Source organism: Brassica napus, chromosome A10 (genome assembly GCF_020379485.1).
Source record: "Brassica napus cultivar Da-Ae chromosome A10, Da-Ae, whole genome shotgun sequence".
Classification (NCBI taxonomy): domain Eukaryota; kingdom Viridiplantae; phylum Streptophyta; class Magnoliopsida; order Brassicales; family Brassicaceae; genus Brassica; species Brassica napus.
In genome coordinates this window covers 8040968-8058457 of record NC_063443.1, presented here as the reverse complement: position 1 = coordinate 8058457, position 17490 = coordinate 8040968, and the positions used below count along the sequence as shown (strand labels likewise).

Sequence of the window (17490 nt, the reverse complement as noted above, 5' to 3'; positions counted from 1 at the left end):
TACTTCAAATACAAAATAATTAGCCAAAATGAAAAAAAAATACTTAAAATATATGGTTACAATAAATTAGATACATGTAATAATTTAAATGACAAGACCATATATTATATAGTCCAAGATTTATTACCAAAAAAAAAAAGATTTATTACCACAAACAGAAATAGCGCATAGAGGAAAGAAAAGAAACTGTACCTTCTCTGCATATAATTGTTTGTAAGCCTGACCATACATCAGCGACACAGTCTCTCTATATGTCTCTTTCGAGTTTCACAAACCTCCCTTCTATGGCGGCAGCACTCTCATCAATCGCCGTAACACTCAAACCACTCAACTGCTCTTTCTCTTCCTCTAACTCTCGCCTCAGTCACCACCCTATCTCCGCCGCCGTGTTCCCACCGTCTCTCAGATTCAACACCTTTCGACGATGTAAGAACATCACCATCTGTTTTGTCATTGAAGATCAGAAACAAAGCTGTCCCGACATCTTGACGACGTCGAGGCTTGAGAAAGAGGAGAGGAAGAAGTCGGAGAGATTCACTTATCTAATCGCTGCTATGATGTCGAGCTTCGGCATTACTTCCATGGCAATCATGTCCGTTTACTACCGATTTTATTGGCAAATGAAGGTTAAAAAAGAACACAAAAGTTCATCAAAATGTTCAATATTTTCCGACAGGATTTTGAAACTGAGACTTGGTTTTTGTTTGGACTTAGGGAGTTGAGGTACCAGTATCAGAAATGTTTGGTACATTTGCTTTCTCAATTGGTGCCGTCGTAAGTTAAATTTCTGTCCTTAACGACACTCATGGATGAGTGTATCCGTCGAGTAGTCCGGTTACCATATTTTTTTGTAATATCTTTCACTAAAAAAAATGTTTGGGTTTAAAGGTTGGGATGGAATTCTGGGCAAGATGGGCTCATGAAGCTCTCTGGCACGCTTCGTTGTGGAACATGCATGAGGTAACTGTTTTTGTTTCCGGTTTACAAAAATAACTTAAAGTGTTCTTTGTGCACTTAAACCGGTTTTTGTTTGGGGTAGTCTCATCACAAACCTAGAGAAGGAGCGTTTGAGTTAAACGATGTGTTTGCTATAATAAACGCGGTTCCTGCGATTGGTCTTCTTTACTATGGATTCTTCAATAAAGGACTTGTTCCGGGTCTCTGCTTCGGTGCGGTAAGTCCTTCTCCTTCTCCCTCTTTTTATCTTCTTTGACAATAACGTTATATATTTTGATTGGTCTTTGACTCTTAGAAAACTATATTTAGTTTTAGTTATCTCACAGAAACCAAAAGAACATGAAACATGGTTTAGTAAAAGTAGATTAAACTACTAAATCAGTAAATTCAACGGAATTTCGTGAGACAGAGATAGGTATATTTAGAATAGTTTATGATTGTCGTAAACTGTAAGATGTTTTCAACGTGACTGAAACAATAATAACTAAATTTATTACATTTAAAATTCATTGACCTGCGGTTTAGCCACGGTTGCATATCAATACTATTAAAAGGGAAGGATTTTGAAAAAATCTATCTATAAAAGTTGTTTGGACTTATTACTTTTAAATTTTTTTGGACTTACCTTCTATATTATAACAATAATTGACAATCTTTTTTACTCTATAGACCCCCCCATTATTACTCTAACCATGCGAATTGTATACATTATTATTTATAACCACTAAAACCGATTGCTAAACCACCCTACCTAAACAAAATACATTACATGAACCAAAACCAAAGCACAACCTATTATAACTGTTACCTTAACGAAATATTCATTTCCCTCACATACTACCATCGACTACAAAACACATTACATGTAAGACACTTATAGAAGCTTTATACAAGATTTGGGTGTAAGATTATATGATTCAAACACTAAATTTCATTAGTGAAATAATCTTCAAGATTATATGATTCAAAAACTAAATTTCATAATTATGAAAAGCAAAACAAAACCAAACCCGCGCTTTCAAGCGCGGGTCAAAATCTAGTTGGAGTTTAATTAGCTATCATTTTTTGTTGAACTAATTTGATGCATTAAAATAAATGAAACCAATATATACAGAGATTGAGCTATATAGTTTTGTTTTTTGAACAAAGCTATATAGTTTGTTACAAGTTTGAAGGAATCTATAGAGTATTGCAAAGTGATATTAAGCCAAAAGTAATTATGAGTTACGATTACCTCTACCTTTCGATACATGCTTTCCCCTCCCTTTGACTAGTGTCCATTCCATTTTCTGACCTTTCTGGGTTGGTTTACAGATCTCCCACCTCTTCTAGTAGCTGACTTTCTTAAAGGTTTGGTTTTACACATGGGCAGGGACTAGGAATAACAGTGTTTGGAATGGCCTATATGTTCGTCCACGATGGACTTGTGCACAAGAGATTCCCTGTAGGTCCCATTGCCAATGTCCCTTACTTTCGGAAGGTCGCCGCCGCTCACCAGGTTTAATACCATAATCCAACGGTCTAGTTGTCTTTTCTTAGTTTCATAATTACTATCTGTTGATCCGGTTTACAATATTAGTTTAACAAATATGGTTTTCAGCTACACCACACAGACAAATTCAAAGGTGTACCATATGGGTTGTTTCTTGGACCCAAGGCAAGACCTAACATCCCTTGAAAAGCAAATTTTTTGCATGTTATTTTTAATGTTAACACGTGAGTTTGTTAATTTGTATGGTTTGGGGTTGGTTTTGGATGGTGCAGGAAGTGGAAGAAGTGGGAGGCAAGGAAGAGTTGGAGAAAGAGATAAGTAGGAGAATCAAATCGTACAACAAGGGTTCCACCTCTTAATTATTTGTTGAGTTGAAGTTAATTAAAAAATAAGTAGGGAAGATTCGGGCTAATTGGCCTTTTGAGTTACAAATTTGAAATGACTGAAATATAACAAAGGCCCTTTTTCATTTGCAATGGGTGATTGTTTCTATGATAATAACAAAATCCAAATTTTGATCCGGGCTTTAAAAGCGCATGATTATATTTTATTTAATTAAAAAAATGTTTTTACATGATTTATATATTTATATAATTTTACATGATTTATATATTTAAATAATTTTACATGATCTATATATTTATTATTTAACTTAATTTAAAATAAGTTGTATTCTTATATGCTTTATATTCCGTTTCAGTAATAGTGTGTCTAGGTAATCTTTGAGTTTGTTTGTATTTAATTATATCGATTGATTGTTTGATGACCAAGTTGATCAAATGAGATATTTTAATATCCAATGATTTCTGGAATGAATTTCTTTGAAAATAATGAATATATTACGAAAGCTAAAAAACGGAATTGGTTAACGAATATACTAGTAATATATATTCTTTTATGAATAAAATCGATTTTCATATTAATGATTACTTTATATATATATTTTGAATTCTAAAATCGATATTCATATTAATGGTTACTAAATGTTTAATTCAGTTTTTTTTAAATATATTATAAACATCATACAGTGATTAATTGATAAATATTTTACGAACTCTAAACGATCTTTAGATGTATGAAGCATAGGCAATAAATGGTTTGATATGAGATATATATTAGGTGCAATGTGATTGGTATATGCCACTCCTTTTTTTTTTGTTAATTTTGATAATTCTAATACACTGTTTCGATGGGTCTTATAATTGGTCGAGAGAAATAATTCTTGGCTACAATCTGATTAATCAGAAACTGCAATGATTCCTATTGGTTGAATATATATGTTGAAAAATAGTATAAATTATTCTAAAAAAATAGTGACATTCCTTTGTAAATAATTTTGAAAAACCAAAGGAAAGAATCATAATAGAGATTTTTTTTTTTGACAACGAAAAGCCATTTTATTATTCAAGAGATTCTGCTTTATTAGTATATATATGAAGGTAAAATGTTAGATTTTGAGTGATATATTTTACACATGAAATTATCTCCTAGTTTAGTTAAAAATCTTTCAAATCAAATGAATTATAAGGATATATCAAATTTGACTAACACAAGATTTTAAATGTTATATTCAAATCTTTAATTGAATAACACTAGATTTAAAATTCATCTATTGAGAATATTGTAAATATAAAAACTAATAACATTTTATTTTAAAATCTTTTAATATAGATATTTTAAACATAATAACTAATAACACTATTTTAATAAAAAAAATTAAAATCTTTTTTTTGTCAATTTTTTATTATAACCATGGGATATAAAAGAAGCATTACAGACTCGAACCCATTAAAGCTTTTACTATCACATTGCACATATATTACACGTGTTAAAACAAGTGTAGACCAACCCTAATCTCAAACAACACGTGTTAGAGCCTAGGGTCTTCATGGTGCCGCCATCGTATATTCCGGGATCTGCTCACCAACGATCTTCCCTACTGCAATGCCGCATCAAAATACTGCTATGGTCTTTCTGTGTTTTTCGCCATGGGATGTATAAGGATTTAGTAAAGTGTGTGTTGTATTCATTCACGTAGAAGAGTATATATACAAAGTAGATATGCTAAGCTAAAGGGGAATATGAAATAAGTATATAACAAAAAATATGTTCTAGGCATTATTCTATATATTATATATCATTTCTCTATACCCCGTCAAGTTGAAGATGAGATGTCTTGAATCCCCGGATTGAACAACAAGTAACTGAAAGTAGTAGACGGTAATGCCTTGGTTAGAATATCTGCGGGCTGTTCTTTTGTAGAAATATGTTCACTGGTTATGAGCTTGTCTTGTACAGCGTCCTTTACTTGATGATAGTCAATATCTATATGTTTTGTGCGTTCATGGAAAATTGGATTCATAGCAGATTTACTATCACAAAATAGCTTCATTGGTTGAGAATGAACAATACCAAAAGTGCGTAGAAACTGTTCAATCCACTTCCGTTCGCGTAAGGAGTAAGCCATAGACCGATTTTCTGCTTCAGCAGATGAAACATAGACAGTGTTATGCTTCTTTGTTTTCCAAAAGACCGGGGAGTTTCCGAGGAGTACTATATAATCGCTAAGTGGTCATCGTGTGAGAGGACATGCTTGACAAATGCAATAAGCGTAATTATTTGAAGTGATGTGTCAGATTGAAGCATAATACTGTGAGCAGGATTGCCTTTGAGATACCGGACAGTCCGTAAAGCTGCATCGAAATGATCTTGGTGCGGTGCTTTCATGAATTGAGAATGAATATGAACAGCATATGAGAGTTCAGGTCTAGTTAATTGAAGATAAATGAGGCGTCCGACTAGTCTTCGATAGGATTCTAGTTTAGGAAGTAATGGACCATCCGCAAGAGCAAGCTTATGGTTGAGTTCTATCAGAACTGCAGACGGTTTAGAACCAAGTAGGCCAGTCTCAGTGACGATGTCAAGTGCATAATTCTATTTTTGGGATTCAACCATAGTTATGTACCGTCTTTCATGAGCTTCGTTGTATTAATTTATGTATATGTTTGTTTTGTTAATACTAGTCTATGGTGAACTAGTTTAACCATTTCTTATGTTGTTATCGTTCTTAACGGTTAACTTGTTTTTTCGGATTTTAACTGTTTTGATTTGTTACGCAAAATACTTCTCAGTATTACTACTTTTTACAATTGAAACAAAACACAAAGTATTTCTAAGTTGTACTAAGTATTACAAAACCGAATTGGCAAAACTGGTTGTGTTAATGAATTGGTAGAACCGAATTGATATTTCTAAATTATTTGGTTGAACTTACATTACTCAATTTGATAGAAGAATAAATGAACTAGTTGTGTAACTTAAATGATTTTGTTTTGCGTACCCAGTTGGAAAACACTAGAGTTTACTAGAATATAATTAATTATAAATGAATAAATGGTTTGGTTGTACTTACATCCCTCGATTTTATTAGAAAATAAATTTATTTTTGAGTTTTCTTACATCATTAATCAAGGGATTTGGTTTTACAAATTTAATAAGGCAACGTTGGAAAATAAACTGGTTGCGTGTGATGATAATAAGCATTCATTTTAGACACATCTATAATTACCCTCCTCCTCATTAGAGTAAGAAACAAGAACAAATATCCATACAAGTAAGAGGTTTTATTCCGTTTCCAAGCGTTTCATCTCTCTCTTTCTCATATCATATCCGATATAATTTGATTGTGGTTAGTTTCAGGTTAAGATGTCTGGCACATCACAAGATATTTAAAAGATGGGAAAAAAACAGCTGGAACACTATCGGGCCATCCTTCACATCATGAGAAAAAGAATGAAAAAGGCACTCTGCCGAAATAGAGAAGTACTCTATTTCAGATCAAATAGAGTTGCTTGATGAGATTATGGAGAAAGGGGTGTCTTACTTCAACATCAAGAAAGAGAATGACACACTCTCGGCAGAGCTCCTCCTTTCAGAGGAGAAGTTAACAACAATCAAAGTCTCGTATATAAACTGGGACAAGCTAGGGAAGTCCTTCATGTCCAAGCCTGAGTGGCCCCTCCTCCTTTATCAAATTTTTTGTAAATATTTATGTTTTTATTTGTATTTTCGGAACCAGAAAACATTGACTTCACCGGTTTTTAAACCGGATTATTATAAGTTGCTTTTGCGGATATTATTTGGGTGTCCTATTATTTATGCTTGTTATCTGGATTGCTTCGTTTTGCTAAAGTAAAGGTTCAACTTTGTCATACTTTAGCAAGTTTTTACCCCACAGCTTTTGTCACATTGACAACTTCTAGGATTACGTTGGATAAGAAGTAGAGAAAAGCCATTTTCAGTCCACACGAGTTGGTTTTGTTTGATGGAAATGAAGATGAATTTCTTTACTTCTATTTCCTTTATATTTGTCATACTTCAACAAAGTTCTGATCAATAACTTTTGTCACATTCTTAGGAGCTGGATAAGAAGTAGAGAGAAGCCTGTCAAAGTTCCACTATATTTTACGGAATTATACCATTTTCATTTTGCTCATGTATAAATCTGCCTTAAGTTTTACTGGTTTGTACAATTTTACTTTACCTATTGTATAAAGTTACACTGAATTTTGCTGAGTTACATAAGACAAATTTATTAGAAGAAACGAAATGCATTTATGAGTTTCGGTTTTACGAAGCTAATGAGAATGTGCAAAATTGGACAAAAGTTGGAAAACACTCGGAATAGTTTACTAGAATATGAATAAATAAAATTTCATAAATAAACTTAAATGATTTGGTTGAACTTACATCACTCGATTTAATTAGAAGATTGGAAAATATAAATGCATTTATGAGTTTAGGTTTTATGAAGCTAATGATGCAAAGTTGGAAAACACTCAAGTTTACTAGAATATAAATAATTATAAATTCATAAGTAAACTGGTTATGTTAAATGATTTGGTTCAACTTACATCACTCGATTTTATTAGAAGAATATAAATGCATTTATGAGTTTTGGTTTTACAAAGCTAATGATGCAAAGTTGGACAAAAGTAAAACTCTGTAAAGTTCTACCTAGTTGTAAAACACAACCGAAGAGTCACATTTATTGGAAAATGAACTCATGTGTCCCTTTACAGTCACATTCATTGGAAAATTCTTGGGACGGTTGCGTAAGTGCATTCATTTCCCTTTAGAATCCTAACAGTCTCGTTCATCAAATCCAATACATTTATCTTTAAATACCCTCCCCCTCACTTTATACACCAGAGTTTGTTCTGATTTCCTTTACACTGCCATGTTAAAATGTCGGGATATATTGACTTTAAGAGGAAACCTCTGATGGAGGATGAATACGGGCAAACCGCTGAAGATTGAAAAAGGGAAGGCTGAATTAAGAGAGCGGTACCGGGCGATCCTCCAAATAGTGGAGGATCAGCAAACTGAGATTGAAAAAGGCACTCCGCCCAAGTTGAGCTCTACTCTTTTTCAGATCAAATCGAGTTGCTCGATGAGATGATCGACACGGAGGGGGGTGGGGAGAGGGGGCTGTTCGATATCCAGGCAGAGAAAGACAGACTCTGAGCCAAGCTCCTCTGTGCGGAGGAGAAATTAAAGGCTATCAAAGTCCCTTACATTGACTGGGACAAACTTGGCGAGAGCTGGTTTTTGTCTCAGTCTTGAGTGGCCTCTCCTCCGTCCTCTCCCTAATCTAAAATTTTAAAAGCTTATGTTTTCTTTTTGTTTCTCAAACATTAAAACATTGCCGTTTCCTGTTACTAAACCGGATATGTATGTTTTTGCAGTTATTTTGATTATATTATCTATGCTTATAATGTGGATTGCTAAGTTTGTCAAAGTTTGTCGCACTTCGGAAAAAAAATTACTCCACAGCTTTTGTCACATTGACAACTCGTTAGAAGACGTTGGATAAGAAGTAGATTCAAACTCTCCCCATTGAAGATAAGTTCCTTTGCTTTTATTTTTCTTTAAATTTCTCCTTCTTTTGCAAAGTTTTAATTCACAGCTTTTGTCACATATCTAGGTCATTGACAACTCGTAAGATGATGCTGTATACAAAACATGGAGAAGCCATTATTTGTTAGAACGAGTTCTCATTTGATGAATTTTTACATTACGTCTGATGATGATGCATCTGAGTTCTATTGCACTAAGTTTGAGTTATACCATTTTCCTTTTCTTCTTGTTTGTTTTGTTGTGCTTTTGTATGTGTTTTGTTAAAACAGTGATCAAGTACCGGTTGTTATACTGATTTTAATTCTTTGTATTTCTTACATCAATAATCAATATACGATCTATCAAGTCCTCATCATATACAAACGAAATTTTATACAATCGAAATCAGTTGAAGTTTTAATAAGCTGTCCAAAGTTTTTTAGTTTCTTTTTTTTTTTTTTTTGCTAAAAGGTAAATATCATTATGAAAATGAACGTTTGAGGTTTACAAAATGTTGACACAAACTGTAAGACCACTATGATTGATTACATGGCAAAAAAGTTTAAAAAACATGTAATCAAAAGACAATCGAACCTGAAGCCGTTCTGCCTTAGAGCGAACAGGACAACAAGGATCAATACAACACTTGAAGAGTCGGGAGAAAGAGCACAAACGAAATAGGCATATGGAGAGACTGGATAACCGGAGATTGAGGGACACGACGCTAGCATGAAGTTGTTTCATACGATTGCCTGAACCAATACTTTCCTCTGAGACACATAGACAAGCCCGCTCAAGGACCGCCCTCTCAGTCCGGGCTGGGCAAGAACTGATCCTAAATTCCAGCATAGACAGGACAACACGTAACCACAGGTGCTTAATAGCGCTCAACAAACCCAACCAAACTCGTCCTCTAAGTCGGTTAAGGGTAAGGGGCAGCATCACCACCTCCTGGGTCTTACTCCCTCCTCGAGCTGCAAGGTGCAACCCCAATATCTAAGAGACCAAGAGACGCCACTGCCATATTCGTTTAAGCCTACAAATCATACCCACTCTCACAAGCAACGCTAATCAATATCAAAGGGGGAAAGAGGAGCTACTAGAGCATCGACTCAATAGCAAGAACGCCTAATCTCGACCCGTAAAAAGAAATCTCAGTAAACGAAGTCTGAGGTCCCGGGACCTCTATCTCAGGCGGAGCATATCCGATTTACCTTTGAATCGAAAAAGCAAGAAGCGACGTTTGTGAACCTTGCCGTCGAGGTGCTTTGACGTCGGGAGAGGAGGCGCGTTCATCGGCGAAGAGAAGCTTCATACTGTCGGCACAGTCGCTAGAGGAGCCTAGATACGAAGCATCTCCAATTCGTACAACCGCAGACGAGCCACAGACTCGCGAACGACGGCGCCGAAAACAGAGACCCATCACCAACAGAACCACGACGGAGAGGAAGTTGGATTTGGCGGGAGTTTCATGGGCCCTCTCGCAGCGCCTTGGGGGCACCGGAGAGGCAAGGTGAACGATAGAGACGAAGACTCGATGAAACTAGAGTTGAGAGAGTTTATTTGGGGGCGCGTGTTCGTACGCGATCTTTTTTTCAGCCTTGCTCTTCGAAAAAGTTTTTTAGTTTCACCAAGTTTTAGTAAATTATACATTTTGGGTTCGTTTTTAACTCCTCTTTCGATGGGTTATTTGTGACTCGTCTCTTGTTGTCAAATAATTCTTTCGGTCATGAAAATGAGGAATGAGAGGATATATTGGAAAGCGCCTAAGATTGAAGATTTATTTGATCCCACCATTGTTTCAATGAAGTCGATTTCCGATTTAGATTGACCCGATAGATATTCAATTGGACTATACAGTCCACCTGGATGGATTGTAGTTCTTTAAATTGTATCTTGGTTTTGTGATCTTATACTCTGCTTTCGGGATTAAATAATTTATAATATTAAAGCAGAATCCCTCTTATGATTCTTTCCTTACTTTTCTATTATAATTACAATGCCATGCCACTAACATTTAATTATATTGATATTATTTATTTAAAATAAACAACTGAATATTTCCAATATTTATGGTAACTAATACTTTCCATATTTTTGTGAATGATAATAATTTTAATTTTATGCAATCTATACTTTCCATTTAATTTAAACATTTAACATTCTAACTGTTGGTTCTACTAAAATAAGTTTTATCTGATATAGTTTTAAATTAAATGTAATTCTTTTTTAAAATGATATTAAATAAATTTCATGAATATTTTCGTTACAAAACTATAATTTTACAAAAAACATAATTAACAATTTCTAATTATTTTTAAATTAATATTTAAAAACCTAAAAGAAAGTGGATTTTTTTCTAAACCAACCTATGATTGAGGAAAGTTGCCACAAATACCACATTCGTAGTATCACTTTTCATGTTTACACTAAGCATTTCTACCCTCACTTTTAATGAAGGGTAAAAGACATTTATACCCTAAAGTTAACTAATCTAAACTTAGGGTTTAGAGTTGAGGGGTGAGGTGGGGTAGGGTTTTTGGAATATAAAATTTAGAATTCTAATAAATACTTAAAAATATAAAAAATACTTTCAAACATAATTTTTGATTTCAAAAAATTTTTTGAGAAAAAATCGAAAAATATTCAAAAAAAAGTTATAAAAAAGTTTGAATTTGAAAAAGTATAATTCGAAAACATAAAAAAAAGAATTTATTTTTTATTTAAATAATAATTTATTATATATATAGATAACAATGATATAAGAGTCTTTTGCCACTTAATGAAGAAAGTATGTCTCTTTAATAGTGGTAAAGATGAAAAGTGGTACCAATGAAAGTGTTAAACATAAAATTTCCCCTATGATTAATGAGTAGACGTTTTTATAATTACCATTTCTGGATTATTTCATTGAATATAAGAAATATTTATCAAATAAAACGGGTTGAACAAACAGATTTTTTGTTTTTATTATGAACTAATAATCAGATTAGTAATTTTATAAACGAAAATAATCGTGCTCTTTGAAAGCGCAGGTTAAAATAGTAAAAACTAAAATCGAAAAAGGATGGAGGGTATATGGGATTTGTTTTTGGTCGGCAAGAGCTCACCAGACTTTGATTCGAATTGAAAAGAGATTTGGCTGGTTGGAGAGGAAGCAAATGATCTTGAGTTTTGGTTTGATTCGACTTGGTTGAATGAATACCAATTTTGGTTTCGGGATTGGTTCGGGTAAGTATGATATTTTGATTAGAGATAAAAGTTGACGCGCACTATGTACGGTACGGGTCAACAAGTCCACTTACTCTCTTTAGTAACGATCCTCCGCTTTCTCACTCGTCACTTTCGATCGTTAAAGCAGACGCAGACGCGATATGGCGACGAGCTTGCCGTTTCTGAACGCGACAGGGATCTCGTTGCCGTCATCGGGATCAATTCGCCGGCGATCGCACATTGTTTCACGACAGGATCTCCCTGAATTCTCGTCTAAACCAGTCTCTTCGCCGCGGCTTAGCTTCTCCCGTAACGGTAGACACGAAAGGTTTCTCTCGCCGGAGGTGATCCGATCGGTGGCTGTGAGATCGCAACTGAGTACGCCTCTCATTTCTGGAAACGATGAGTGGGGAACTTGGACTGCTCTCTTCGCCACTGGTGCTTTCGGTCTCTGGTGCGCCTTCACACCTTTCATTGTATTGTTGGTTTTGATCTAATGAGTTGTTTTTTTTTTAATTTGAGATTACAGGTCGGAGAAGACGAAGGTGGGAAGTGCGGTGAGTGGTGCGTTGGTGAGCACACTGATTGGGCTTGCAGCTAGTAATCTTGGGATCATTTCTTCGGAAGCTCCTGCTTTTGCTGTTGTGTTGAACTTCCTGCTCCCCTTAGCTGTTCCTCTGTTGCTCTTTAGAGCTGATCTGCGCCGTGTGGTTAAGTCCACTGGAAAGCTTCTCTTGGCTTTCTTGATTGGATCAAGTAAGAACCACTTCATGTTTCTTGTGGTAGCAAAAGGCTTATAATTAATGCAAAGCTTCTTTTTGATGTTTCGTAAACAGTTGCAACAACTGTGGGTACCGCTCTGGCCTACTACCTAGTGCCAATGAGAGCACTTGGTCCTGATAGTTGGAAGATTGCAGCTGCTCTCATGGGGAGGCATATCGGTGGAGGTAACTTAACTTCCATTTCTTGTATCTTCGACTTTGTCAAGGATATACTGATTTTGATTGTTATTTCTCTCCAGCCGTCAACTATGTTGCCATAGCGAATGCTCTCCAAGTTTCACCATCAGTATTAGCCGCTGGACTCGCTGCTGATAATGTTATATGCGCTGTATACTTCACGTCTTTGTTTGCTATAGGCTCCAAAATACCTGCCGAAACTTCGCCTCCACCAACTAGTGGTAAGTCTGACTGTTGCTGTGGTGTCTGGTTTTGTCCCAAGAATGAATCATTTCCATGTCACATGCCTTTATCATGTTAGATTTAGTTTATGAATTCTGACTTCTCTTCTCACATGTACAGATGCAGCGACAAACAAAGATTCTGAAACTACGAACAAAATCCCTGTGCTACTGATAGCTACTGGAATTGCTGTGTCATTAGCTATATGCAAGGCAGGGGCTTTGCTCACAAAGTATTTCGGGATTTCGGGTGGTAGCTTGCCAGCTATAACCGCCGTGGTTGTTGTTCTAGCAACAGTATTTCCTTCACAGTTTGGTCGTCTTGCTCCATCTGGAGAAGCCATGGCTCTAATTCTTATGCAGGTGTGAGACACAATCTTACACACTTCATTTTCAAGAACAACGCAAAAGTTTCTTAAAAAATTATATATCAAACTACCTTTTTTCTTTCAGGTGTTCTTCACTGTGATAGGTGCGAGCGGAAACATATGGACTGTGATAAACACGGCACCGAGCATTTTCTTGTTTGCATTGGTCCAGATTGGGACACATCTCGCTGTGATATTGGGCATAGGGAAGCTGCTCAACATCGAGCTAAGGTTGCTGCTTTTGGCATCAAATGCTAACGTCGGTGGACCCACCACTGCAGCTGGAATGGCGACTGCAAAGGGATGGAACTCGTTGATAGTTCCCGGGATTCTTGCTGGAATATTCGGCATCGCCATTGCAACATTCATAGGGATTGCATTTGGTGTGAAGGTCCTCAAGTTCATGTGAAGATGCTAATATGACTAAGATTTATGAATTGGACTCTCTGCTTTTCTTATCCAATCTTGGTTATGTCGATTTTGGTTGCAAGATAGAAAAAAAAAACAATAAAATTCAGAGTATTTGTGTTGCATTGCATTTTTCACTAATATGCCAAACTGGGATGTAGAATCCTGATGGTTGTAGACTGATTCAGTTATCTTTGTAGAATAAAATAATACTGTCATATTGCCAGGTTGATCTTGAGATTGATTCAGTTATCTTTGGAAACAAGTTTCGAACTTTCATTGTGTGTGGAAGAGGGTTGTTATACTTATATGGTGTGTAATTACAACGAGATTGAAACATTGTATACATTTATTATTATACGATAGTTCTGGAGTGGAAATAGGTCGTTTTCCCTAAAATTTTAGATGGCAAGATGAATGTTTATTGGTTTGTCCTTGTCAGGTCATGTGTAATGTATTATATAGCAAGAAAAAAGAAAGAAATAAATAAAAGTGAGGACCCCAACCCAAACAAAAACAATGCACGATTGTGCTTAGTTGCTTATAATGCCCCATCTGTCATTTTCGTGATATCTTAGCTTTTCACCTTTTATTTTAATCTCTAATTTTTTATTTTGACTTTTCTTGGTTAAAATGCCCCATAAGTCATTTTTACGATAGATATATAGATGGCGGGAGGCCGGAAACATCCGCTAAAATGCTCAATCCATCATTTTCTAAATTTCACGATAAGAAAAAATCTAGCTTAATTTTTGACTACTAAAATCTTTAAAAAAGATTTGCAAATCCTAGAACAAATGATCAACTATTCAAGATTTGACTGTAGAGCTGACAGCTATAACTAGGATTTTTTAACCAGTATACTCTGTAGTTCCAGCTCCTTTGATTGATAACACAATTTTTTTTGATAAATCAATTTTTTTTGATCTGTAACTCTTGTCTTTACTACTTGTTCCTGTTCCAGTAGTATCACCATAAACTCTAAACTTAATTTTTTTTTTAATTTTTATTTATTTATTTAAGTAATAATAATATTATTTTTATTTATTTAAATAATTATATAGAATAGGATATAAAAGTTTTTTTTTTCTTTTAATGAACAAGATATTTTTGGAAATGTCTCTTTAGTGATGGTAAACATGAATAATAATACCAACAAAATGGTAAACATGAAATTTCCAAAAAAAAAGCTTAATATAATAACATCTAAAATATCATATATCAATACAATTTACTAAAATATATGATAGATGCTACTATGTATAAAATTTACTAAAATAATAGAGCTATATTATTTGTACAAAGCAATATTTTTACTTATAAATTCCGTAAAATACTAAAATGAAAGATGTTAAAAGTATATTTTCTAAACACAACATGTAAATATAAATTATCTTAAACATATCTCCTTCCTATAATATAAATAAATTAAAAAATTTATTATATGCAAAATATATAAATTAAAGAAAAAACATATTTTGAAAGAGGTTCTCTATTTGATTATTTAAGATTGTTATTTTATTGTACCAAACTTAGTAAGTAGAAAACAATTAATAATAAAGTAAAATGTATTAAAAAATCACGATATATTAATAATGCTGAATAAGAAATATAAACAATAATATTGTAGAGTTACACAATATATAACACTAAAATAAAATTTATATATTTAAAAGATTTGTGATAATATCAAATATATTTATTAAATTAAAAATATATCCACACGTCCGTGCGGGTTAAAATCTAGTATTTGTTATTCTAGATGCTTTTATGAGATTGCAACTTTCAGAGTGATAAATTTTGAAACAATCACATATGCAATCGTAGAAGACGCAGTAGATCCAGTAAAAATTGATTTTCAAGATGGACTAAAAATGTCGATATTAGTCACCAAGATTCAGAAGCGAGTTCTTAACACAAAAAGGCAGTTTACGTGTTTTTATTACACCCAAGAGCAGATTGTGCTACCAAGGCATTTTTTGGTGGTTGAATACTCATTTCTCCCTGAAAAAGTGAAACTAGAGATGGGTATTACAGTAAAACGACAATTTATGATGGTTAGGTTAGTTAGATTTGATAGTTAGATTTGAATTTTGAAAAATATCGGTGATGACTTGGTGGACTTGAGATAAAGTTAGATTTGATAGATAAATAACCTTGGGCCAGTAAAAAGTATTTTTTAATTTGTTAATTATCTCCTACAAAAAAAGTTACGGTCATGGGAGAGAAGAAGACGAAGAAGCTTTCGGACAACCGGAATTTCAACCATGCCGACGAATGACCACCGGGTGATGACAGCGTAGACGATTAGGGAATTGGCGGGTAAATGTTTGGCAGAGAAGAACTATGGCGTTTTGGATATAATCTTCCAAAACTCGAAAATCAAAATTTGTTTTTTGCTTGGTCTTTGGTTCTAATCGGTTAATTTATACTATAGTTGTAAGTTATAAAAGTAAAACGAAAATAAATGAAGATTTCATGATAAAGAATCAATGACGGCTCTGAGATCTATTTACAGGAAACCCTGGAAACCCTATTATGAAGAAGATGAAAGTATTATAAAATTGCCACTCATATTAATTGTACACATTCATTTAAATGTACACGTATATGAAATTAATGTACATGCAAAAAATCGGGTTAACATTGAACACATGTACACATTATCGTAAATATCCACATGTACACTTATTAGTAAATATATATACATGTACACTGATTACAAAATTTCTTGATTAGTTACATGTACATGTTATCGTAAATATACACGTGTACACTTGTTACTAAATATATATATACATGTACACTGATTAATAATTGTTTTGATCAGTTGCATGTGCATTGTGTACACATTTGCTGCATTATACATATGTACACAAAGCCACAAAATCCACATGTACACTGTATTATCCATATGTATGTTGGTTTATAAATATTTACACTTGCACCTTTCATAATTGTTATCTTTTAAACATGATCCATCTGAGAATATCCTTTTTTTATAAGAGTAGTGTTTACAAACTACATTATATTATACATACACGTGAACACGAGAACTTAGACGATCAGAAAAAACGAGAAATCAAATATTATAATATACATATAACTTAATTGTAAACATTCACAAAAATATTATACCCTCTTGCAATAACCCATAAACCACAATAAACTAAATTATCTATACTATTAAAGCAGAATCCTATTGTCCTTTTTACCTTAACCTGCCATTTTTTTTACTAACATTGCATGTTTCATTAATGGCAATCAAGTAATATTAATAACACATCTATATGAGATCATTTTTTCCGGATCCAGCCCACATCAGATCTCTATTGGGCCATTTGGGCCGATTAAGAAATCAGATCCAATTCTCACATTTTTTTTTCCTTTGGGCCATTGAGTCCAAGTTCAAATAATTTGTTTTCAACTATTCTTAATTATTATTTTTTATTTTCTTAATATAATTTAAGCATTAATAAAAATTGAATTTTTTCATTGTAAAGTATAAATCTTTATTAAAAGTATATAATTTTTTTAATAAAATATTAACCACATAATAAAATTAATTTATCAGAGTTATACCAACTTTATTCATTAAAGAAATAAATTTTAATTTTTTAAACATAAATAATCATTTAAAATGAAATACGATAAATAAAGATAAAAAGTTTAAGTCTTTTATAAAATAAAACACAAATATATGAAAATATGACATTTACTAAATATTTGTCAATTGAAAAAAATAATAATAAACCCGCGCTTTGAAAGCGCGGCTCAAAATCTAGTAACCACTTAAACCTAAAACAAACTTTCAACCCTACAAAATGGCCATATATATGTAGATTTAATGGTCATGTTAACATCATAACTCTGGATAGCATATGAATTTAATGTACATAAAAAATGGGTTTAATATTGTGCACATGTAAACTTTATCGTAAGTATTCATGTGTACACTAGTTACATGTACACTG

General features: G+C 33.6%; 2 protein-coding genes across 2 annotated transcripts; both read left to right on the top strand.

Annotated features, from left to right (window-relative positions):
- Positions 1-134: 134 nt before the first annotated feature.
- Positions 135-2994, top strand: LOC106405085 (beta-carotene 3-hydroxylase 2, chloroplastic-like). Its single transcript, XM_013845691.3, has 7 exons — positions 135-626; positions 715-774; positions 889-960; positions 1040-1174; positions 2330-2455; positions 2558-2614; positions 2722-2994. Exons 1-7 carry the CDS (start codon positions 252-254, stop codon positions 2806-2808), a joined length of 912 nt encoding a protein of 303 aa, XP_013701145.2. The 5' UTR covers positions 135-251; the 3' UTR covers positions 2809-2994.
- An 8629-nt stretch (positions 2995-11623) lies between these two features.
- Positions 11624-13748, top strand: BNAA10G28370D (uncharacterized membrane protein YjcL). Its single transcript, XM_013846898.3, has 6 exons — positions 11624-12014; positions 12090-12316; positions 12397-12507; positions 12582-12740; positions 12862-13103; positions 13194-13748. The coding sequence occupies exons 1-6, from the start codon at positions 11722-11724 to the stop codon at positions 13515-13517; spliced, it is 1356 nt and encodes a 451-aa protein (XP_013702352.1). The 5' UTR covers positions 11624-11721; the 3' UTR covers positions 13518-13748.
- Positions 13749-17490: the final 3742 nt, after the last annotated feature.

What these genes read in the sequence shown, in the direction of transcription:
- LOC106405085 (XM_013845691.3), top strand. Translation starts at nt 252, where the DNA reads ATGTCTCTTTCGAGTTTCACAAACCTCCCTTCTATGGCGGCAGCACTC. An exon ending in CTTTCTCAATTGGTGCCGTC is followed by an intron (nt 775 to 888) that starts GTAAGTTAAATT and finishes TTGGGTTTAAAG; the next exon opens with GTTGGGATGGAATTCTGGGC. An exon ending in GGTTGTTTCTTGGACCCAAG is followed by an intron (nt 2,615 to 2,721) that starts GCAAGACCTAAC and finishes TGGATGGTGCAG; the next exon opens with GAAGTGGAAGAAGTGGGAGG.
- BNAA10G28370D (XM_013846898.3), top strand. Translation starts at nt 11,722, where the DNA reads ATGGCGACGAGCTTGCCGTTTCTGAACGCGACAGGGATCTCGTTGCCG. An exon ending in GGCTTTCTTGATTGGATCAA is followed by an intron (nt 12,317 to 12,396) that starts GTAAGAACCACT and finishes TTTCGTAAACAG; the next exon opens with TTGCAACAACTGTGGGTACC. An exon ending in TGGCTCTAATTCTTATGCAG is followed by an intron (nt 13,104 to 13,193) that starts GTGTGAGACACA and finishes TTTTTCTTTCAG; the next exon opens with GTGTTCTTCACTGTGATAGG.